The 26,318-nt window shown below is 37.9% G+C and overlaps 1 protein-coding gene across 4 annotated transcripts in view; it reads right to left on the bottom strand.

The window, feature by feature from the left end:
* The window catches only part of ZC3H3 (zinc finger CCCH-type containing 3), a 517,748-nt gene that overhangs the window by 256,342 nt on the left and 235,088 nt on the right, over positions 1-26,318 (bottom strand). For all 4 annotated transcript variants that reach the window (XM_016432074.1, XM_016432075.1, XM_016432076.2 and 1 more), the window contains exon 4: positions 19,027-19,180. In XM_016432074.1, coding sequence (XP_016287560.1) covers positions 19,027-19,180 — 154 coding nt within the window. The remainder of the gene's footprint in view (positions 1-19,026; positions 19,181-26,318) is intronic.

Raw genomic sequence — 26,318 nt, 5'->3', positions numbered from 1 at the left:
TTCTGTGGGGAGTAAGATAAGGAATGAATTAGAAAATAAAAGAACTGTCTTGCAAATGTGAGGACAGATGAAGTTAACAACATGAACCTACAATGTACCCAGACAATATGACCTTACTCAAGGCTTGTTCAGTAGCATGTAAGATTGACAGAAGGAGATTGTTAGAACAACCAAAGATTGGGTTAGTAAGGAACAAGAACAAGTATTGTTAGGTCAAGGGTGCAAGAGATTTGTGAGTTGATGAAAATGTGGTTGAATTGATTAACAAAACAAAGAGCACTGGGAAAGGAGGAAAGAACAATCAGAGATGGGTAAAAGCCTGAGAAAGTACTGAGATATGAGAGGGGAGGGTCATAGGAAGATAAAGAAAAGATTTAAGAGAGGAAAGGAATAATATGGAATGATAGGAGATAATAGAAAGTGGAATTTTAGAGTTTTTGATTAAAGATGTGGAACAGTTAGGGTCAGGACAAGATCTAGTATCTTATCATTCCTACAACAGTTGTGGTGGAATGAGGGACAAGGTCATAGTATTTAAAGATCCAGAGGAATAAGGAAGTTAGAGAATTTGAGGGAGCAATGATATGGATGTTGCTAGAGAAGAAAGGGAGAACTGCTTTAGAAAAGATAGAATGATTTGACATGATCTGAATGGTGGGGGAGGGGAATGCGGTTGGAATATTATGAACTTCAAATAAGAAGAATTTGGTGAATCAAAGAAATAAAAGTATCATCTAGAATGGAAATGGAGAATCGAAGATATTTCAACTCTCCCATCAAGACCACTGACCCTCATTTGGAAGTATCTATGAAGGTAAAGTCAAGTGCCAGAAAGGAATGTAAGTATGCAGTGTCATCTGTGGCTCTGCCTTTTTTGGAGGCATGGTGATTTAGAAAGAATACTAGCCTTTGAACAGCAGGGTCTCCATTTCACACTAATGTATGAGCACAACTGGGGATTTTGTCTCTCTCCTCTTCACCAATGAAACTAATGGAGTTTGTGGATCTGGAGTCAGAATACCCAAGTTTAAATTCAGGTCTTGACATTTACTATATGAATGACACTGGAGAAGTAATTTCTCTTTTCTAAGATTTATTTTCCTTATTTCTTAAGTAAAGGAGGTGAAATAGATTACCTTGATGGCTTCTTCTGTCTCTAAATTCTATGCATCTACGCCCAGCTGTGCTGCTCTATTATAAGACATCAAACCAACAAAGCCTGGTTAGGTCAGCTACACAGCTGGGCTATGGAAGGCCATCAATGACTAGCTGAAGGAAAAATATTGAGGGTACACTCTGAGGCTGACAGCACTGATATACCAGGGACTAGTGGGAAGAGTGCACTGGTTATTACACCAAATCCCAAAATCTAGCTCCTTTTATTTCTGTGTATCAGTTCATGTCAGATCTAAGATAAGTATTTAATAAATGTTCTTGAATTTGGTTGTCTGTACATGTTTAAGAAAAAGCTTTGACAACCTAAGTGAGGACTTGTTCTATTGGGAGGACAATCCCCATTATTTAAACCTGAAGTTGCAGGGAGCCCTCCCGCCCCCCTCCCCCCAATAATGTCATCCTATCCCACAACCTAAAAGCAAGGGAAAACTTTAGTCCAATAAGAGTCAAACCCATAAACCTGAGCAGGAGCATTGTTTACAATCCCCAACCAGGATAATCACCATATGCTGAGGAAGGATATCCACCTTTTGGATCATTTCAATGGTTAAAAGGGTTTTCCGAATATTCAGATTGCTGATATTCTGAAGTCATCTTCACAACAAAAGGGAGTACTAAGAAAAGAATCCATTATTGCTGTTCTGTCTAGTACTGGGAACAGACTGGTTTTCCAGACTTACAGAAAAATAAGAAGGCCTATGTTAACTATATTACTTGAGGGTAAAAGACAAAAAAGGGGAAAAGGGCGGATTTTTGGAGGGGAAGGAGAATGGGAAAATTATCAAGGAAATGGAGAAAAGGCATGCTATTTTGCTTGTCTTCCTCTTAAATAAACTTCATATCTGGAAAGGGAGGGGAAAAGTAGCTAACAAATAAGAGAATATGGAAAGATTAGTAAGCTTGACTGACTTGGAGGAAGGGATAGGGGAGAAGGCACAGACATTAGAGCAATGACAGTTTCTATGAGCATCTAGAAAATACTGATCATGAACAAGGGACACACATTAACAAAAATAAAATAGATAATTTTGATTTATAAAGTTAAAAAGCTTTTTGGAAAAACAAAATCAACACCCTGAGGCTAAAAAAGGAAAGAGAAATTAGGGATTAGGAAAAGAAAACTGTATGCCAAATCTCTTTTAACTACAGATATCTACATAGGGTTCTTACATATAAAAAACAAAGTCCATTCCCCAAAGGATAATTGGTTAAAGAATATTAATAGTGCCAAAAAAATGTAAACTATTAAGTAGATAAATGATTAACCAAATCACAAGTAACAAGAAAAATGCAAATTCAAACAACTCTTCATACCCAACAACTTTGAAAATAAGATTGAATTTGGAAAAGTTAGTGCTGAAGGAATTGTGGAGAGAAAGGCATACTATCATAAATGTTTGTATGCTATGAATTGGTCCAACAATTCTGGAAAATAATCTGGAATTATGTAAAGGAAGTGACTAAAACATCTATAATTGGACTCTCATAAAGCATATATCCCAAGGTGATCAACAATAAAATCACACATACTCCAATATATTTATAGCATTACTTTTTTGTAGAAACAAATAATTTAAAACAAAGTAAATGACCATCAATTGAAAAAAAGCTTAAAAAAAAAACACAACTGGTTCATCAATACAATGTAATTTTATAATGCAATAATAAAAAAGGAACATAAAGAATATAAGGAAGCACAGTGTTAATTGGAAAGAACAAAGAAAATTAATTCTGTGAAATTGAAATGAGCAAGCTTAGACTCAAATAGGAAATATGAGAAGGAAACTATTTTCTTTGAAGAGCTGGGGGCTGGGGTACAGAACACAAGTATTAGACATGGATGATATATTGGTTACTTTTGCCAAACTGTTTTTTCTTTCTTATGATAAAAGATGGTCTGTAAGAGGGAAAGATAAAAGAAATATAAGGAGAAATGAATCATTTTTTTTTAAAAAGATACCAATAAGGGTGAAATTTTTAAAAAGAAAGAAAAGAAAGAAAGCCAGCATTATAAGAAATATATATTAAAAAAAAAAAGTCAGAGCAGCAGAATCAAGGTGCTGAAATAGTAGGAAGCATAAGAGCAAGCTTTAAACTTACCCTCTCCCCTCAAAAAATCTAGAAAACACAAAAAACTAAATTCTAATGGAAAAATCCAATAAAAAAGTAACAGTGAGTCATTTTTCCAGCTCAGGTTGATATAAGAAGACAGAAATGACTGGCTACTACAAATGGAGTGAGGTCAGGAGCATGGCTAGTTTGGAGTACTCCAATGCCCAGGAAGAGGTACCCTGGGACATAAGGAAGTCCCAGACCCACACTAGGGCACTGAGACAGAATAAAAAGCCACTGGAAATTTTAGGCACCCACTACCCAGTTCTGAGTCACAGACCTAAGAGCAGCAGACTGAAGAGCATAGAACTTTGCATGCAGAGGTGTCATTTTAAGATGAGTGGTTGCCTGTCACAGACAATATAATTACCTAAAGAAAAACAAATTTAGAAGCAAGCTACAGCAACATGGTGCAGACCACCAGGAGTAAAGAATGGTCTCATTTCCAGGCACTAGTCAAATTTTTGAAGCTTTCAAGCAAATAACCAGGTTAGGAATTCCAGACTAAAAAGAAGCTCATAGTTTTATCAATCTGAACCAGAGTAACTTCCCATCTGTCTGATACTGGATAAATCCAGCAGGAGTCCATCACTGCTTAGGCTCAAAACCAGGTCAGGAACTTGTAGAATTTTGACCAGGAAACACTGATCAGATATCTTTGCCCTGGAATAAACCACCTTGGGAATACTGAATGATGGCAAGACCCCAACTTCATCTGACCCTAAGATTATAAAATAACACAAGCCTCAATACCAAAAGAAAGTATAAACAAGACCAAGCTCAGACATTTTCTCCAAAAGTGAGAAGATACCAACATCACTCGTTCTTCTCCCCCCCTATTTTTTTCTCTACCGCTCATATCTTTCTTTAATTCTTCCAGGAATTCCTGTTGGGCATTTTTATTTGAGGCTCTGTTTGTAGCTCTTTTCACATTTCTGTTGTCTTTTTTTCCCCCCCTATGGTTCCATGATTCTTCTTGTCTCCTTCCCCTTTCCTCCCTACCCCCTGGAGTTGACAAGCAATTTCATTGGGTTATACATGAATTATCACTCAAATTCTTCATTTTTGTAATAGAGTAATCTTTTAAAACCAAAACCCCAAATCATAAACCCACATAAACAAGTGATAAATCATGTTTTCTTCTGCATTTCCACTTCCATAGTTCTTTCTCTAGATGTGAATAACAAATCTCTTAGAGATGTCTTGGACCATTGCATTGCTTCCAGGAGCAAAGTCAATTACATTTGATTGCCCCCACAATGTTTTAATTATTGTGTATAATTTTCTTCTGGTTTTGCTCATTTTACTCTGCATCAGTCATGTAGGTCTTTCCAGTTCTTACAGAAATCAAGCAGTTCATCATTACTGATAGCATGAGAGTATTCCATCACCATTATATATCACAATTTTTGTTCAGCCTTTCCCCAATCAAGGAACATCATCTCATTTTCTAATTTTTTGCCAACACAATAAGTACAGTCATAAATATATTTGTACAAAAAGAATCTTTCCCATCTGTATTATTCTGAGTTTATGTTTTGGTCTTCCCTACCAGTATAAAAATTTTTATGATCATATACTTTTTTTCCCCATGTTAGTTCATTTTTTTTACTTCCTATTTCTTGTCTTTGAACTTTAAGTTAAAGTTGGTTCTGCTCATGTAGGGGTAGGGAGGCTTTTTCATGCTGCTGTTTTCAGAGCTAGTTCTGGGGGTCTGCATGTTTTCAGTACTTCAAAGGTGGTATGATCTGAGGAGGGGTATGGTCACTGTTCTCTTGGTCTGCACTCTGGTTGCTATCATTCCACCTTGTGTTAGATATATGAGGAAGGGCCCTGCTCCTTTGTGACTGATTCCCTGTGCACCTCTCTTGTAGCAGTCCACAGTTGTGTTTACTCTAGAGAGATAATTAAGCTGTAAAGTTGGTCTTAGGAGAGGACATTCTCTATCTTGCACATGGCCAGTAAGGCACTGAACTTTGATCCCAACTAGTTTAGGCACCAACTCAGGTTTCTTTGTTCTCCCCAGGCTGAAAAAGGATCCACCCTTATCTTATGACAATTTACCTTTCTACCAATGATAATCCCCTATGTCTTTAATTAATATGTATTATGAATATTTGCGTATGAATGTTAATAAAAGACTAGACATGCAGCAGCCCTCCCTCCCTCTCACTTTTCCTTTCTTCCTTCCTTCCTTTCACTCCTTTCACTTATCTCTCTTAGAGCTGGGCCTCTGGCCATGCTTGGCTTTTCTTATGCAATTTCTTATGCGATTTCTTTTGTCTCTCTGACTTACCTCTCCTGCTGTATCCCCTAACCAAGAGCAAGTCCCTGCATCAAGCCAGGCTAGATGGGACTGGGCTTGCTCTTTACCTGTTTCTGAACACAGTTCTGATTTCCATGGTGTTATAGTCACCTCAGGGTCTCCTGTCCTTAGAAAATGAGGGACTGGCCAAGCTAATCTCTGTGGAGGCTCGTGTGGTATGATTTGTGGCTGATTCTTTCTTCCATCCTTCCCGACTTCAGATCCTTCCCCCAAGCGGTAAAACTCCTATCTTTCCTTTCTTGAGGGAACTGCTGGCGGTCTCCCTCATCTCTCTATCATCAAACTGTGACTAAGAACTGTGCATGAGCAAAAGAGTTGCAAATCAACATGAGCTGTACCCAGTGCCAACTAAAGGTACCCCCTATAATCTCTTCCTAACCAACTGTCCACCCCTCCTTAACACCTCTGGGATGGGAATTCTAAAAGGCTGCTGCTGCAACCATTGTTGCCATCACCAAGTATGTGGGCTCTGGGAAGTCCTCTACCCTAGTGTCACAAACTTCTCCTATTGAACTTCTAAATTTTATTAGGCCAGAAAATTATTTCACTCTGAAGTTTTGTTGGCTCTGTCTATAAAATTCCATTTGAGGTGTTATTTTAAAGTTAATGTGGAGGGAAATTTTAAGAAAGGTCAGTATGGATGCCCCCAATTCACCATCTTATCCAAAATAATAATTGATCCTTTCCTTTCTTTTTATACCTTATTTCCCAATATATATTCATCAATCTGGTAACACTGGCCTTCTACTATTCCTCAAACAAGACACTGCACTTCAACTCTGGGTATTTTCTCTAGCTGACCCCTCATGCCTGAAATATTTTTTTCTCATTTCCACCTCCCAGCTTTCCTAGCTTCCTTCAAGTCCCAACTAAAATGTCATCTTCTACAGGAAGTCTTTCCCAATGCCTCTTAATTCTAGTACCTTCCCTCTTTTAATTATTTCCCATTTATCCTTGATGGTACATCTTTTTTGCTTGCTGTTTCTCTTTTCCTTGTTGTGAACTCTTATGAGAGCAGGGACTATCTTTTGCCTCTTTTTCTATCCTCAGTGCTTACACAATGTCAGGTATATAATGTGTGCTTAATGAATGTTTTACTAACTGACTGATTTTTCCTTCCCATTCTTGAAGGATATAATTAGGTTTAATAAGTAGAAGTTGCTAAGACATAGATTTTGGTGCCATATAACAAAGCACTACTTTATAACCAGAGTTGTCTAAAAATGGAGTAAGTTGCCTATGGAGGTGACTTACTCCCTCCATATCAATGCTGAGTGTCTTATCAATGGAGGCGTTCAAGTGAAATTTAGATGGTATCTTGGTCAAGAGCATATCATAGAGGAGAATCTTATTTAGGTATGCTTGGGCTAAATGACCTTTAAGGTCACTTCCAATTCAGTTATTCTATAAAATGTCCACAAGGGAATCGGCATAATGAGTGATGTATTACATAAAACTACCTTTAATCCTCACCAACTATACCTCTTTGGCCTATAGGAAGGAAGAGAACATAAAAAAATATTAGTATCATAAAACATTTTGCCAAGCTAAAGTGCCAGTATTAGTGCTAAATAATATCAATAAATACTTATTGTGTGGTACAACCCAGTTGAAGCTACTCTATAGCACAAAAACCAATTCTATACCATTCTCAATACCAAAATATAGTCTGTGGGCCTGTCAAGATTCTAATCAGGGAGGTCTACTTTACAACCTGAACTTTAGGCTTAGGAACATGTCTAACACTAGAGCTTTAGTACTCAAATTGCTCTCTAATGTGACAAGTGAGTAATATACCACAGTGTGATGCTCCTGTTTCTAAGAAACACAAACAAGGCTGCCTCCCCCAGGAGGAAGGAAGAAAAAAAAAGAAGAGAAGGGACAGTTGAGGGATGTCTTCCTAATTTCTTGTTTCATCTTCCTGTTGAGGCAAAACGAATATTCTACTGATGAAAACCCCAGCAGAATCTGATGGTCTTATCCAGACAAGAACACAGGTTTAAAGTCAATGGCAAGTCACACAAATGAAGCCAGTCTATCTCTCAGAGACATTTGCTGACAAGCTCCCACAGGAAACAAGAAGCTACATCTCAGCTGGCTTCACCAAGCCATTTGTTTGACTAAATATGGAAGTGTGTTGACTAGTAAATAGAAAATAATGTGCTCTAATTGATTCACTTCCAGCTGATCCTCTTCCCTGATATTTCTGGAGTCATTGTCTTTGCTGCAGATGCAGTATCATTTCCCTCTATTCAAACACTGTCCAGACAAATGTTGGTAATGGGATTTAAGTGTCCTTATCTTTCCAAATTTGAACACTATATCCAAAAGCTGTGGATTTAATGTCACCTTCTGTTTGCAACACATTATCCCAAAACACACCATTTAGGCTGAAAATGAGCTTGTACTGGAATTAGGTAAAAATGCATTCAAATAATCTAAAGCATCATAAATTGAATTCTCAACTTCTCTAGGGAAGACAGGCTACAAACCAGCCCCTAATGCATTCCAAGCTAACAAAGGGCCAGAAGCCTTACCAAGTTTTAAGTAATGTTCTAAGGAACTCAGATTTTCAACAAGGGATTCCTTCAGAAATGTGGATGATTTTATATTCTCTCTCTCTCTCTCTCTCTCTCTCTCTCTCTCTCTCTCTCTCTCTCTCTCTCTCTCTCTCTCTCTCTGTCTCTGTCTCTCTCTCTCTCTCTGTCTCTCTCTCTCTCTGTCTCTCTCTCTCTCTGTCTCTCTCTCTCTCTCTGTCTCTCTCTCTCTGTCTCTCTCTCTCTCTCTCTCTCTCTCTCTCTCTCTCTCTCTCTCCCCCCCTCCACCTTCAATTTTCTTTTCTCAAAAAAAGAAAAGCTAGACTTTTTCTGATTGGCCTAAAATGACACAGTGCCTCACAGTTTTCTGAACAAAGGTTATGTGGGCCTAATACTCTATAATGATCTTGTTCCTAATGTCAGGCTTGGCAATATTTCCAGAGCATGACTGTCAATAGATGCAGGGTTTTCCTGTCATCAAAAAGGAGCTGTTTTAGATTTTTCTAGTCTATTTAGGAGTGTGTTAATAACAACAACAAATATTTATTAAGCAACTAATGCATATCCTTTGTAGAGTAACAGATATAAGGATGAAAAATGACATAAACTAAAAGATCTGATGATCTAAAGAAGGAATGGGACAGTAAGCAGTGGTAAGGCATATACACAAATATGATACTAAGTAGAGAATCAAAGAGGTGATCTTTAGGTACTTTGGGGGGAAAACTATGAATGTAAGACTCATTTTCAGCTTCCTTGTTTACATTTATTTGTGCATGTTCGGGTACAGAGGAAATCAGGGAAGACTTCATAGAGAAAATGACATCTAAGCTGAACCTTGAAAGAAAAGAATTCCAATAGTCAGAGATGAGGGGAAAGTGTTTTCTAAAAAGAGGATAAGAGTGTGTCACAAGGCAGAAACTAGCAAAATGAGAAAAGAGAACAGCACAGGGCGTTTGTGTCCAGGCATATGAAAGTACAGAAATAGTTTTTCCCTCACTTTTCGACCAAATTTCTGATAAGCAGTAGTGCTAATGAATTTGTGTGAATTTGAGATTTACTCCACCCTGCATAATCTTTAGAATTCTAGCAACCAGGAATGTATACACCCCCACTTAAGGATTAACTGTAGGGGAGGATGGCCTATGACCAGCATGTGCTAGCAAGTGACAAATCAGAAACAACTGACTGACCCCCTGGGCTGTCCTAAGCCATATTTAAGCCACCATTGGTACATGTGAGACACAGGAAGTGATGTAAAAAACTGGCTATATATTTTGCATCACTTCCTGTGAGGCTCAGGCTCTCTGTCCCTGGTGTTGGCAGCCTTTGGGGGCGTTTGGTGTGCTTGTGGCTTTGGCGAACTTTGGCAGTGGAGCTTACTGGGAGGAGCTCTGTAGCATGATTTAGGTGAGGCGGTTTCCCTGAGTGACCTTGGTGAGTGATAAAGCTGACTCCCCTTTTCCTTGACCTTCTGAAGGCACTAGACTTTGAGGAGGCCCCTCATCTTGGAGGAGTCCCCGTGGCTGGAAGCCGAGCTAGATTTAATCTTCTGAGGTCCCTTGGCTGAGGCCTCTGAACTCCCCCTGACTTAGGTCAGGCTGGGGTCATCTTCTACCCTTTCCTTCTTCTCCTTCTTAATTTCTTTCTTCTGTTGTAAATAAACCACCATAAAATCCCATACTGACTTGAGTATTTCATTGGGATTAAATTTAAATCCCTGGCGACCACTAATATAATATATTCAGTCTCAACCCCAAATTTTACCCCTAACATTTGAGGTTTAGGTTTCTTTCTCCAAAGTTTCCTTTCTTCCCCAACATCATTGTAACTCAGAGACTGACAGGACACAGCTCATCTTTGTGTTCTGAGGGGACAAAATCAAAATTGACATCTTACACACAGTTGAAAAGGCTTCCTGATATATCCACATGCTTCCTATAACAATAGTTTTTCTTACTCCTAGGAAAAATTCTTCCTGCAAGGCACGATAAATCTTGCCATCATCACTACAGATCTGAATTCAAGGCTCGGTTTTTGCTTAATCCTGAAACAGGAGAATGAATCAACCAAAGACAATCTAATTGGCAAAAGAAAAGTTTGAAGTTATCATTCTCTCTTTCTTTGGCTGGAAGGCAGGAGAGCATGTAAAGATCAATTCATGTCTTTTTCTTAGGCTTTCCACACAGGACTCTACCTGAAGAAAACATCTCCACTATTTTAATTCCCCAATATGGCATACCTCATCAATGAACAGAACAACTCCTATATCCACTTTGCTGTAGAGAGCCTATACTATAGAGAAAAAGAGTGGTAGGGAGATAACATTTCAATCTAATAAATCAAGCATCTGAGAAAGGACTTCTAATTTGACAAGAACTATGCATAAAACTGGAAAAAGAGTTTGGCCCAACATGTTACACCATCTATCCAAAAAAAGACCTATATGAATAAGTAGCATCCACCTTAAAATAAAAGGTCGTCTGATATTTTTTTAAAAGAGATACCTTCATAACCATGAGGAAAATTAAACCAAACAAAGAATAGAGGAAATCACAAAAGATAGATGATTTTGATTACATAAAAATTAGAGCTTTTGCTTGAATAAAATAATGTAAAAGAGAAAATATTGAAGATTCATAAATGTCTAACAAAATTTTTATAGTCAAGATCTTATAGATTACAAATCTATAAGACCAAGACCCATTCCTAAATAAATTAGTGGCCAAAGGATGTGAACAGTTTTCAGAAGAAAAAATATGAAATTTCAACAACTATATAAAACTGTTCCAAATAATAAAAAATTTATGAATTAAAATAATGCTGACACTTCACCTCACACCAAGAAAAATGGCAAGTATGACAGAAATACTCAATGTCGAAGAAACTGTAGAAAGACAAACACTTAAACTGTTGGTAAAACACAACTCATTCTATATAATGATGATAATAATAATAATAATTTGTGGCTAAAAGCTTTTTATGTGATTTATCCAATTCAATAAATGATTAGTCTAATTGAATAAACCTTTATTATTGGCAAAGTACATTATTATGGATACATAAATGAAAAAAGACAGTTTCTGCCCTAAATAAGCCCACAGTCTAATAGGAAAATTTGTGTACATAAATAAAAATAATAAAATTCATATTATTAAGAGTATAGGAAAGGAATAATAATAACTAATATTTTTACAATGCACTGTGCTAGGTGCTATATAAATATTATCACCTTGAACCTCACAACCCTGTAAGAGCTGTTATTATCCTCACTTCAGACATGAGGAAACAGGAATGAGTTAAATGACTTGCCCAGAATCACACAGGAGTCTGAAGCTAGATTTTAACTCAAGTCTTTCTGACTCCAGGCTCAACACACTGTGTCACTTAGCTACCCTCCTTCAACTACCACAGTATATAATATATAAACTATTAACAACCTGGTCACTATTATCTCTTTTAAATTATGAGTGTAACCAATAAGAACATTTCAGTATTAAAAAAAAAAAACAGAAATGTGAGCTTCTATTATCAACAGTTGCTTTAGGTATATATTAAATTTAACATGGTAGTATGAAGCATGACATGATTACCTATTCCTTCTGAATTTTTTTGTATGTTTCACTTTTATTTATGTTTTATGTATTTATTTTTCCATCATTATCATTCACTATCCTCTTGCATTCTTCCATCTATTAAAAGTTATCAGTAATTTGAATAAAGGTATAGATGTCATACTTATCAAATTTTCAGATGATGCAAGAATAAGAGGAATGGGTAATGTACTAGATGGAACCATCAGTGTCCAAAAGATTTTGATGAATTAGAACCCTGGATCAAGTCAAAAAAGATGAAATATAACAACTATTAACATAAACTTATACTTGGGTTCAAAAATTAATTTTAAAAGTTCAAAATTGGAGAATGGCTAAAATGCAATTTGTATTTTAAAAAATCTGAGTCTTAGTAGACTACAAGCTAATTCCATGAGTCAACAACTTGGCATGGTAGCCAAAAAAAAAAGAAAGAAAGAAAAAGCTAGTCTAACCTAAAGCTGCCCTAAAGAGAAGTATAATAGGCCCCCAGTATTCTTCTGAATTCCATATGGAATATTTTGTTCAGTTCTGGGAGTCAAATGTTAGGAAAAACATTAAAATCAGCTGGAAGGTAGCTAAGATGACAAATGATTTAGCAGAGTATCCCAAATGATAATTAAGTAAAGGATTCAGGTAATTAATCTGAAGGACATAAGACTTAGATGGGAATAATAAAAATTTCAAATACCTGAAAGGGCTGCTATGAAGAAAAGAAAAGACCTTTTCTGCTTGATTCCAGGAAGGAGAACAATAGTTAGGTGCTACAAAAGAGGTAGTTTAAGAATAAAATAAGGAAAATTTTACTAACAATTAAAGCTCTCTCAAAGCACAATGGGTTTCTCAGGAGGTAGGCAGTGAATTTCCAGGAGCAGCTAGGCATAGAGGATAGAGGTCAGGACCTGGAATCAAAAAGATCCAAGTTCAAATCCTATCTCAGACTAGCTGAATGACTCTGTGCAAATTATTTACCTCTGTTTGCCTCTATTTCCATATTCATATGGGAGTAATAAATCATCTACGTAGTGAGGTATGAGATAATATTTGTAAAAGGCTAAGAAAAATACCATGCACAAAGTAAATGTTATATAAATGCTTATTCTTTCTCTCCTTCCCACCTGCAGGGAAGGGTCTTATTCAGATATAGATTGGACTAATGGCCATTGAGGACTACTTTCAACTCTTAATATCCTGTGTCTGTAGTAGTTTTTCAATAAAAAGGGTATGTTAGACATTAGCAATCAAAAGAAAATCCTTCTGCTATTTTTCCCAATCTTCCCCTAGAAACAAAGATAGTGTTGTCACAGAAAGTCACAAAGCATTCTCAGGAGGGCATAGATAAACAAGTTTAGCGTTGCATCTTCTACTTGGTAGCATTTTGTATTGAAATGTTTGAATTCTAAGATATGCTTAAAAGTATAACTACACTCCTTAAGTATTTAGTGATCTAGCATGGTCAGCAATTCAAATTCACCTTCTACACAATCAAGTCCATTTATAGAGGTATCATAAGTAATACTCATAATCATACTTTTGAGGGTCAGAAAATTGTAATTGTTTGGGGTTTGCTTGTTTGTTTGTTTTGAAACTCTTACCTTGTCTTAGAATCAATACTGTTTCAAGGCAGAAGGGCAATTAAGGGCTAGGCAACTGGTGTTAAGTAACTTGTCTATGGTCACAATGGCTAGGAAGTATCTGAGACCAGAGTTAAATCTAAGACCTTCTGTCTCTAAGCCTGGCTCTATATACTGAGTCATCTAGCTACCACAAAAACTAAAATGGTTCAAGAAAACACTAAATGGTACTTAAAGACCATTTAGTCAACTTCAAGTCCTTCAACTCCCAACTTTTCAGAAGAGTAAACTTAGGTTCTATAAGGGAAAGAGAACTGCTCAAAGTTACACTGCCATTTATAAGCAGAGTTAAGAATAGGCTCAGTTTTCCTGGCTAACAGTTTAATGTTCATTCTATACCATCACAATGACTCTTAACCTCATATAAGGCTGAGTTCAATTAAGAGCCATAATGAGTTTTTCACATGGCTTCTCATTTCATAAGAGAGATGGGCCAAAAAGCCCAGCTCTCCAAATCATGAGGCTGAAAAGTGCCCCAAGATACCCAACAAGAAATTATATAAAGCAGTGATGGTGAACGTTTTAGAGACCAAGTACCCAAACTACAACCCTCAGACCACATAAGAGTCCCCTGCCTTACCCCAAACAGGGAGGGAAGAAGCACTCCAATTGGGCTGCTGGGCAGAGGGGAAGGTCATGTGAGAAATGTCCTCAGACAAGCGTGGAGAGGGGGAAGGGAAAAACTGCCCCTTGCACATGTGTCCTGGTTCACCAACAGAAATGTTGTTATGGGCAGGAAGGATACCCTTTTTGGGGTTCGGGAAGGATGCCTTTTGCAAGCATGCAATGACTCCAAAACTTAGCTTAAAAAACAAAAAGAGATTTATTAATTTAAAAATTAATGTTGAGAGTGGCCAGGAGGATAGTAAGGTAGAACAGCAAGGTGGGGAGCAGTTCCCTGGGAGGACAGCATGAAAGGAAAGGCTGTTCCCCCATGGGGACAGCATGGATACAGAGGCTGTCCCCCAGATGACATCAGTTCTGGGGATTTTATACTTTTTTTTTATAACAGAGTTAGTCACTCAGGCATGAGGTGGGGTGATGAGACTGGGGTCTGCCTGGGGACATAAAGATTCCTTAGTTTTAGGGGACAAACAGATGTCTGACAGGATCGAGGTGTGGTCTGAAGGTGCATCTTTCTGTTCATCTAGAGGACAATCAAAGGAAGATAGTCATCTCAGGACCCTAGGTGGGGTCATTGGGTGTTTTTAGGCTCAGAGTCAGGAGGAGGCAAAACAAGGGAGTTCCCCTGACAATAGTTCGCCTGGGTTTCTGGGGATACAGTGCCCATGTCAATGTAGTCTAATATTTTCAAATGGAGACCAAAATTACATTTGAATCACTTATACAAAGTAATATCCTTAAGAGAAAATTAATAATGCTAGCTGTTTTTGTTTGCTCTTCTAATTTAAAAGCCTTTTATAGTTAATTCACTTACAAAGGTCATTTTGAAGCATCCATATTCAAAATAGATTCAACGTGGCTCATAATAAAAAATTCAGAGAAATGTAGGAAGAACTAATACTGAGTACAGTGTACTTTTGTAAACAAAAACAATCCTGAAACATAACAGAACTGTGATCAGTGCAGTGAAAAAATCTTGATTCTAGACACCTGACAGTGAAAAAAATGCCTCCAATAGGGCATGTTGTCAGATATGGTCATTGTGTTTGTTTTGTTTTGTTTTTTAAATAAATATAATTTTGTTCAGCTATACTTTTTTATTTTTCAAATAAAAGATAATTAGGGAACAAAAATTAGAAAACAAGAGTAATAATTTAAACATTTAGTGATTTGGATTTTTTTACTGTTTTAAAACTCATATAAACAAAACTTCCTCTCACTGGGAACTTTCAAGTGAAGCCTGGGTGATTACCTGTCAGGAATGTTGCAGAAAGGATTGCTACTTAAGTATAGGATTGACTAGAAGACCCCTAAGAGCCCTTGCAACTCTGAGATTCTATAATCTATAACTTACTCTTCCAGACTCAGGCACATTAAAATTAAGCATGCTGGCTCAAAAGAAGACTGAAAAGATAATCTTATTCTACTGTTTGCTGATGTGAAAGGTCCCCTAATGTTTCACATTGCACATATTTTCATACTTTGGGGATATATTGATCATTTATGCTGATTTGTGTCTTCTTTTTTTGCTTCATAAAATACTACTCACTATATGGAATGACTTTCTTGAGAGGGATCGTGGGAGGGATACTGGGAGAAACTATGATAATATTAAAAAGCACAAAATACACTAATATAAATTTACTTTAAAAAATAATTATAAAATAATTATATATGGAGCTCATGGGGAAAAGAAGTTCCTGTTCAGTGCTGTTTCCAAGAGATATAATACTTTATAGGAAGCCTGTCTTCCTAGAAAGACCCTGTTCTAAACACAAGTGGCACCAGCATGGTTTTCACCTTGAAACTAAATTGAAAAATTTGGCTGAGGCTACAAAAAATTGGGTAATGAGGGAGAGGAGGGTCCTATAAGAAAAGGAAGTCCAAGGCATGTGGCCTTTCTAGTGGAAGCAATTATGGGAAATAAGATAAAAAAGAAGAAATGACAGCTTGGTAGCTGGATACCAAGGGTAGACACAGGATGTGTCTGTTTGTGGGAGCTAGAAGGTCACCAAAAGGAAAGGCTTGACCCTGTTATTGTTGCATGGATATTCCTCTCCACTTTGTTCTGACAGCCCATGAGTGAAGCCAAGTGAAGATTGGCTGCCATAACTACAACAAAGACACTGAAAAGTGCATAATCAAGACCAATCACCTCTGACTCCAACCTTGCACTCCCAATCCTTAAGTTTATACAGAGAGAAGGCAGGCAACTTAAAAAGGGAAGAAACACAAGAAGGAAGGGAAAGCACTAGCAGGTAATCTGATACTTGAGACTATATTCCAAGAGTATGCTATCACAAACTATCAGCTTCAGAGGCTAAGAGACCCACTTTGTTACAACTCAGAATGACACACAAGAAAAAGATTTTTAGGTGTGGGGCTGGCTACTCTATGGCCCTATGGAAATATTACAGTAGAAAGGATATACAGGCAGGCCAGGGACTGCCATGGGGCCCTGAAACACCACCCGAGATAAGGGGGAGGAATGAGAGTAAGAATCAATAAATCTTAACCTCATTCACAATGATCTGGAGCTCTTATTAAGTAAATTAATTTAAGTTAATTTAACTCGATCATGACTCCCGATCACAGTGATTTAGTGAGGGGGAAATTGCATTAGGAAAGGCCATGCTCACTAGATAGAAGAACGGAAGAAAATTAGATCCACTTAGCAATGTGAATTAATATGGAAATAGCAGGTGTAAATTTAACCTTATCGAGAGAGTGAAAATTATCTTCATAAATTTGTAGAAATAGCCCCCAAGTTGCTTATAAATCTATTTAAAACAAAAATATTACAAAAAGTGCAGTAAAATTAATTTAAAATATACTTCTAGCTATTGCCTCTAGAAAAGTCAGCAGCGGGGTGAAGTTTAATGCAATCCCACAGTAAAGGGATTAACCCTGGAAACCAATGGCTTCCTTTGAGACTCATCCCTTGGAATCTATCCTTTACTAGCATTAGGCTGGCAATTTGGGATACTACTTACTACCCATTCCTTCCAACCCTGAGCTGTATCCAAAGTACCATCTTTGAGCTTTTCTTCCCAGCAGCTCTGCTGACCAGTCATGGTTCTAGTACCATTAAATCTCAGCATAAATCCTAATGATGACAAGATGAGCACGGCCAAAGAAAGAAAAGCTGCCTTATAAGCACTAGAACTACCTTCCCATAACAACTATCTGGAAACCTAAGAAAAGCACCCTGGCTTCACAGGCTTAGGTGAAAATATTCAGATCTTTGGAAAGACAAAGTTGAACAGATATCTGAAGGATTATTTAAATCAAGGATTCTGAACCTAGGGGCCATGAGTTTATATACATATATAATTGAAATACTGAGAACAATATTTCAACAGAACTGGTTTCCTTTATAAACCTATACATTTTAATCTATGCATTCAAAACTATGATTCTGAGAAGAGGCTTAGTGATTTTACCAAACAGTCAAAGAAGATCATGACATACAAAAGATTTCTAAAAATCTTTGCTCTAGAAGGACCAGGGATTTAGATAAATCTATTTTCCTAGTCTCCCTAAATCAACCTTAAATTATACTCTACCCAGTTACCACAGAGGTAGCACTTATACAATCAACCTAGTTACCACAGAGGTGGCAATAGCACTCCAGGTCCCTGCTTAGCAATGGCTTGCCTAAAGTAGATATTATTGAGGTTGCTGGATAGAGCAGGATACAGGACACAAATGTGACCAAGACAATTAGAAACAGCCACTTTCCATGCTGGTCATGAGCTATCAACCAAATAACAATGTCCATGTAGACAAATAAAGTGCATAGTCCAAGCTAATAGCACAACTGAAGAGGAAAATTAACTTGCTTTAGCCATATCTCATATTCATTCTTGATACAGCAAATGTATAAGAATGTGATGGTGGTACCCAATCCTAAATCAGGGATTATTACCCCTTTCCCCTACCATTTTCCATTAATAAGAATTCTCTATCAGCAGACTTTCAAAGCAACTCAAGAGGTCTAGATTCTATGGCCTAGAGCAAAAGCTGCAGTAAAAACTGCAGATGTGGAAGCATTATCTCCAGGGAAATCTATTTTCTGCCCTGTGTGACATATAAAAAAGAGATCTCTAGATCAGAAGTTGTCTCAATAAATTTTCCTACAAAAATCAAAGGCTGGAGTTCTCTCTAGGACCTAGACAACACCCTTGAGAGCTAATGAGACCAACCTCTCTCCCAACTATAAACTATTCTGTGACACCCCCCCCCCACACACACACACACCCTGGAAGGAGCCCTACATTCTTTTTCTCCAACACTCAACTGATTGAGACCCAGTCAAGAAGGCTCAAAATTCAGGTTATCCACCGTTATCAATTTGAGGGATTTCCAAAAAAGACTATTGTGAAGAAATAAAGAGAACTCAAAAGTGCTGGAGAGATGGTTGGGGCAGCAGGGGGATAGAGGGGTGCAAAAGAGAATCCTGATTTTATGTCCATTGAAAATCTACATATGAACCATGGAGATGGACACATGGACTCCAAGAATGGTGGTTATGCCTAAGTTTCCCCCATTCTTCTCTGTAATGTGACCTTCAGAGGGACTGGGTAGGGAGGAAGGAGGAAAGGAAAGAGAAAGGGAAAGGAAAAGGAAAAACAGAAATGTCAACAAGAAACTCATCTTCTTATAATTTCAGCAGGGACTTCCATAGGGAATAAAGCTGCTTCCTCTCTATCCATCCTGGAATTTTAAAGGGAACTACCATTCTTGATTATAGTCAATGCTCCCAACCCAGTAGCCCAGTAACAGGATTACTAAAGTCTTTTTTTTTTAAAGTATATTTGGTGTAGAAACTGCTCAACAGAAATTTTAAGCCATTCTCCAGCTAATGAACTGTGGAGTTTAAAAAGTTCCCTATGTGGTCCTAATACTTTTGGCACCTGGGCCCGGTTCTCCCCCTTCCCTAGAAATGACCAGGACAGCAACCTGCTGTGATTCTGAAGAAAAACGAGTTAACAAAATATCAGCCTGATGCTCAGCTTTCTTACCTTGATGCTGTAAGTCGCCTGGCTTTCCATGTGGAACTAGGAATGTTGAAAGCTGGAAGACTGAATGAAGATGGAAAATTCTTCTTCACTATCCTGTAACGGGTCTTAATCACTTTGTTGGATGGAGAAGTCCGTAAGGCATGTAAGGCTGGTGCTGGAGAAAAAAGCAGACAGGCCAGGACAATGTCAAAACAAAAAAACAAAGGAACAACAACAACAACAACAAAAAGGAAAAAGAAATTCCAGAGGAAAATGCACAAAGGAGTCATATCTGACAGTTCCTTTCAGTCAACCACTAAGATTTATTTATTTATCTCTTTATCTATTTATTTATGGATTCATTAATTGGTTGATTAGTTAGTTAATTGAGCATTTGCTACATACCAGGCATTGTACACTAGATATACAAATAAAAAGCAAAAATAATCCCTGCCTTCAAGAAGCTTATATTCTAATGGGGAGAAACCATACATAAATAGGTACAAGACATGTTTGTGTGTGTGCACACATGCATGTGTGTATATATATACACACATATATACACATATGCATGTACATATGTATATTTGTATTGATATAAAACCTCAAAGGAGAAGGCACCATTATAGGAGGGGGAACAGAAAAGGCCTCTTACAGAAGCTGGCTTTTGAGACAAGGCCTGAAGAAAACCAGGAATTCTAGGCATAGGAGCCAACCATTACAAAGGCACAAAGACAAAAGATATAACACCCTTGTGTAAGGAATGGTAAGTGGGACAGTCTAGGTAGCTAGGCAGCATAGTGAATAGAAAGCTGGTCTTGGAATGACGGAGATCAGAGTTCAAATCCTACCCTTGGTACTTTATAGCTGTGTGTCCCTATGGAAGCCATTTAATTTCTATGTGCCTCCTTATCTGTTAAATGAGGGGGCTGCATTTGATAGTTTCTACAATCCCTTCCAGCTCTAAATCTAAGATCGGGTGCCTCAAATTAGCAGGCATGGAAGGAAGTCATGTGAAAGAAGACTAGAAAGACAGAAGGGGATAGGTTACAACAAGGTATAAATGACAACTAAGATTGTATTTGATCCTAAAGATAACAGAGAGCTAAAGGAATTTACTGAGAAGATGATATGGTCAGACCTACACTTTAGGAAAATTACTTTGGGAACTATAATAATATATTAGGTAAACATAAGGGAGGGAGACCAATTAGAAGGATATTAGCAGGACAGCTAGGTAGAACAGTATATAAAGCACCAGTCCTGGAGTCAGAAGGACTTAGGTTCAAATCAGGCCTTAGGCACTTCCAAGTATGATTCTGGGCAAATCACTTAGTCCCAGTTATCTAGCCCCATGTTGCCAAAGGAACCCTGGCACACATGCCCCAGAGTGCTGGAGGGGGCTGCTCTCCTCCCCCTCCACTGTGCCTAAGTATAATTTTTCATGTGCCCAGCCCCTCTGATCAGCAGCCCAATATGAGCACTTCCTCATTCCACTGAGGCAATGGGGTTATGGGGGGGGAGGGGGGTTGGCAACTTTACAGGCAGCTTGAATGGTGCAGTTTGGGTATGTGATCTCTAAAAGGTTCACCAATGCTGACCTATCTCCTGCCAATTTGCCTTAAGAATTATTACTAAAATAGAAAGTAAGTTTTTCTTTCTTTCTTTTTTTTTAAAAGAGGAATATTAGAAGGTAATAAGATTAGACTCTGAGTGGGGGCAGCATCAGTGGACAGAATAGGATGTGAGGATAGAAATGACTAGATGGGGCAATGAATTAGATATATGGGGAGAGCTAAGGAAGAGGCAACAATGATACTTCACAATGGGAATCTGGGTAATTAGAAAAGAAGGATAATGACATTAATAATGATTGAGAATATAAGACTGTTAGAGTAGGGAGGAAGGTAACGTTTTGGACATAATGACTTAGTGTGAGATGTGTGCAGAATGAATGAATAAATGAGCAATTATTAAGTGCTTACTGTGTACTAAGCACTGTGCTATGGGCTAAGCACAAATATAAAAACAAAAATAGAGCATAACCACCAGGAGCTTATATTGCAATGGGAAAGGCCATACATAGAGAAGAGTGGTAGACAAGGAAGAGGTATTTTGGTTTGGAAAGTTCCACACATGATAAGTGAAACCATAGCAGAGTAAACTTAAGTGATTTCTTAGGCAAAAGCATTACTGATTTGACTATGGTTCCAGAACTTCAAAGAGAAAAAGGTAAGGAAGAGGACAACATGGAAGGAGATGGTTAGGAACAAAGAGAAATATAGCTGGAGCTGGACTGGCTTAATATGATGATCCATCAGGACAATGGGATAGAAATGAAGGGAATGCCCCCCCAATTATTTCAAAATGTCTAACAAGGAAAGGAAATAGGTATTTCTTCAGTGCTTTCTATAAGCCAAGTACTGTGCTAAGTACGTCACAAATAGTATCTCAATTGATATACGCAACAACTCTGAGAGGTAGGTGATAATATTATCTTCATTTTATAGTTAAGGCATTTTATAGAAACTGAGGCAAACAGAGGTGAAGTGATTTGCCCAGAACCACATAACTATCAAGTGTCTAAGGCTGGATTTTAATCTGATTCTCTGATTCCAGGACCAGAACTGTGACTATTGCTTTGCCTTACTCTAAGTTGATAATAGACAACTGAGGATGAGGAACTTTCCCTCAGGAGAGAGAAAAAAGCTTGATCAATAGATCTGGAAGCTATCTGAATAGACCTGATAACTGAAACCACAAAAGCTAAGGAGATCATCAACTAAAAAATTAACAAGAGAAAAAAGAAGAGAGTTTAGAAGTCCTTAGGAGATCACTCTCAGTTAGTATGTGTGACATGGATCAAAAGAAACTTGATTAGAATCACAAAAGTCCAGAGAAGAGTAAATATATAGAAGAAAGTCATTTGCATCAAATACTGCAAAAAGATCAACACTGACTAACCACAAAGGTTAAAGCAATCATTAGGAGAAGCTTAGCTGCCAGGAATAAGGAGGCAATACCACTGTGCTCATTATTGTAAGACATCTGTAGTATTAGGTTCCTTTTTGGGCATCATGGTTTAAGAAGGACATTGATAAACTAGAAAGTCCATAAAATAGCTAGTACAGTAAAGAGCCTTATATCTATGCCATGTGAGGCTCACTTGATCAGATGGAACACATTTAACCTGAAGAACAAAGACCCATGAGGGGACATGATTGATATGTTCAATTATCTAAGAACTGCCATGTCAAGGAAGGATTAGACTTACTTTGACCCCAGAAGGAAAAACTAAAAGAAATGAGTAGAAGTTGAGAAGAGGTGACTTCAGGCTTTGTTGGGAGGGGTAAGGAGAGAATGTCCTAACAATCAGGACTGTCCAAAAGTGGGCTAGTTGGACTGGTGAGATGGGGGGGGGTGGTGGGGGGGGTGGTGAGGCAGTTGCCTCCTTGAGAGTCTGCAGAATTTGATGCCCACTTGCCCAGGTAACTTTTCTTTAGGGATTCTTTTGTGTATGGGCCAGACAGACTAGATACCCACTGAGGTTCTCCCTTTCCCACTCACAAATTCTATGATTCTTTGAAGAATAAGGATTGAGAAAAGGCCCCTGGGTTTAGCAATTAAGAGAGCACTGGTAACTTAGGAGAGAAATGTTCAGTTGAATGATGAAATAGGAAGCCCGAAGAGCTTCTAGAAGACAATAAGAAGTAGAAGCACGATTATAAACAGATTTTTCTAGGAGTTTTGCTGGAAAGGGGAGATGATATATAGAATAAGAGCTCGTAGTGATGGGAGGACTTAGTGAATGGTTTTTAGGGATAGAGGGAGACTTAAGATTATTATTAGACAGTCAGACTATATATTAGACAGTGAGTATTTATTAGGCACCTTGTATGGATTGGGCACTGTGCTAAGTTCTGAGGAAACAAAGAAAGGCAAAAGACAACCTCTACTCTCAAGAAGCTCATAGTCTAAGTAAAAAATAGATAAAATTAATATTAATGGAAAGGAATGAGAGTAGGGACAAGAAGTTGGCCTTGGCAGGAAAACAAACTACCTCTTCATCAGAGACTATGGTAGAGGATGATATCATAGGAATGTAAGATGATGAAGGGAAGAAAAGAAGCAGTTCTCAGAGAATAACCTCTGTTTTTTCAATGAAGCATGAAGCAGGGTCATCAGGTAGGGGGATAGTTAGAGGGGGTTCAAAGAGAAGGTTTGCAACAGACACTGTGGTCAGTGGAACTACAAATCCATGAGGAAGGACTAGATGGACTGCCTTGTTGTATTGAGGACTCACGATGAAATTAACTATTATAAATTTGTAGTAAACATAAGCAGGACAGTTTTTGTGACTTGGTTCAGCTCCATTCAGCAACATGTGAGTAAGAGAGGAGCTATATAACCAAAACAGGGATGAGATTTGGCAATGAATAGGACAATGGATTCAGGAGTCAAGATTTATGAAAAGTAGAACTTGTCAACTAAAGGATAAAGACTGGGGAGGGAGGGAGAGTATGGTCAGATGGCCAGAATAGGGGTGATGGACTAGAAAAGTATGGAGTGTTTGGGGAAGGGGGATTAGAAGTCACAAGAAAGAAAAATAGGATTGGAATAGTGCAGTACAAATACGAAATTAAAGATTACAATGTGATAAAAGAAATTTTAATTTTTTGGGCACAAATTCAAATACTCGTAGGTGATAAGATCAACTGAAAGACAATGCCTGTGAGTAGCTCAGAGTACAATGAGAAGTTAGGATGCTGGGAAAACATAAACATATATAGTTTCCAGTAGAGAGGAAGATTGAGGCAAACACTGAACTCATTGAGGAGAAAGTCCTGGATTTCAGTTTCTCTCCTCAAGTCCTCCCTTCAGTCAAAGCAGAGGGTAAGGTGCTTTGACTATTCAATTACAAAGATCTGCTGGGGGGGGGGGGGGGTTGTCACACCTTAACCACTGAATCAGAAGACTAAAGGCTTAAAAGATTTGGTGATAGGATGATTACTCCAATTCTTTGTAATCTGATCTCTTAAGGTGCCTGCCCTTAAGAAAGTTTGGAAGAGTTCTGGCCTGATAACAGTTGGATAGTTCAACTGTAAAAACCAGCAACACTTTGGGGAGGTGGAAGTGCTAACTTCCCAGAGCTACTGACTTTTTTTTTTTTAACTGCTCCTCCCAACTAAATGTGATGGTTGGATGTTTGTCTGGTTTCCTTTATGTTAGTTAGAGAGATTGAGAAAATTCCAGAGGGAGCACTGTCTTTAAGTTCATCAATTTCCTATGGCCTCACTAGAGCAACTCAGGTCATAGGAGAGGGCAGTGGCTTTAGAAAGAGCACCTCTCTCACCAGGGAAGGACTAAAGCCTAATCATGCTCAAAATAGATTTATGCATTTAATCATTTTTGTTTTCATAACATTTTGGAGTGTGATATACACAACTGCATTTTTTTCCTTACTGAATGTTTCATGCAATTAACAGGGATCAGATTTGCCTGGGTACCCCTCCACTTGATAGCCAGCAATTTCTCCATAGCTTCAAGGAACGTATCTAATTGCCTGACTTTCATAATATACAGCTATAACTACCCAGATAATTAAAGCTAACACTGCACGCTGGAACTCGAGTGCCTAGCCTCTAATAACTGATTTAAAAGCCGAACTGTTCCTGTTGGAAGCCCTCAGATTCAAATTACTATGTAGGGCTCAGGGGAAGAAGTCCAGCTCTGTCAAGAGATTTCACCTCTACCCAGCCAGAAGAGCATCTCGGGACAGGATGATCATCATCACAAGGAGCAGGAGCAGGAGCAGGAGAGAAGCAATTGCTGCTGCAGCAACGCTGAATTGGTTTTTATACAAAACAAATGAAATAAAACTGGTCTCTACACTCTTAGTACCTACCATCTAAATCAAATAGGGTGGCCTCAGGTATAAGAAGAGCTTTATACATAAGGGCTTTCCTGAGAACATGTTGAGTCAGGGTGGGCCCCCATGCTTTGTATTCTCTTTCTTTGCCATCACAATGTTGTGTTTTAGTAGTTACACACATTCAGTATCCAGGGAATTACTAGTGGAGAAATAGAGTCGCTATCTGGTGCTAAAAATACATGAGTCTCCTATAGACACTAAATACCTCAAAAGTTCTCTCACCTCAGTAAGAATGATGACCTTCTGAAAATTACAAAACATCAAAGCTAGAACTGACCTTCGATAACATTTAGTCTAACCAACTCAATATGAGAGATGAGGAAACTTAAAATCCACATTGCAGGGGGAAGTAATTTGCTAAAGGCCACATAAAAAAAAACAGTGGAAGTGTCTGATTTCAAGTCAGGTCTTAAACTACCACTCCAGTGACTTTTCCTTTCTCAAGACAGTATCTTGTATGTCTGTTTTATATATATGTATAAATATATAATGGTTGAGTAGGTTGGGTAGACATTGTGTGGCTACTTGCTGGGGAGACTGTAGAACTGATATAATCATTACACAAAAGATTTGTTCTTCCAGCCATAAGGTTTGATGATTTGCTTTGGGATCAGACACAAGCACTATATCCCCTCCCAACCTTTTAGGACCATTGTGGCCCTACTCCTATAGAAAGCCAACCACCAACAAATAATCATAATGATAATCATAACAACCCCAATGTTTACAAGCAACCTGAGACAAACTGCATGTGATATTATACCCATTTTACAAAGAAGAAACTGAAGCTCAGGAAATGGAACTAATTTGCCTAGGATTATACAGTTAGAAATTGAAATCATCACTTTTGAATCGAGATCTCTTGACTCTAAGCTGAACTTTTTTTTAAAATGATACTATTACTGTCTATAATAATACATGACAGTATAATTGCTAATAATAAATACAATAATAATAATTGTGCCTTGCATTTATAAAGTATGTTTAAGGTTTGAAAACCTTACTAACTTAAGTAAGCAAAAACTTACTTAAAAAATCCTAACAACAACCCTGTGAGGTAGATACAATTATTATCCTGATTTTAGAGCTACGGAAACTTGGGAAGAAAGGTTAAGTCACTTGTCCAGGGTCATATACCTAGGGAAAAAGTGCTTATGATTGCTTAGGTCTTCCTGACTCTAAGTCTAGTACACTTACACTTGACAATCATGACTGTATCTGACTTAGGTATGATACAGATTATTTCTATATGAAACTGAACCTCTGAAAAGTTAAGTGACTTTCTCATGGTCACACAGCTAGTGAATACAGATGGTAAAATGTGACCCTGGTTTTCGTGATTCCAAGTCCAAAAGGCTAGACTATGTACAATGCCTCTCAA

This window comes from Monodelphis domestica, chromosome 3 (assembly GCF_027887165.1).
Source record: "Monodelphis domestica isolate mMonDom1 chromosome 3, mMonDom1.pri, whole genome shotgun sequence".
Lineage (NCBI taxonomy): Eukaryota > Metazoa > Chordata > Mammalia > Didelphimorphia > Didelphidae > Monodelphis > Monodelphis domestica.
Note: the sequence above shows the minus strand (reverse complement) of the source record. Positions and strands in the feature narration are given on the sequence as shown.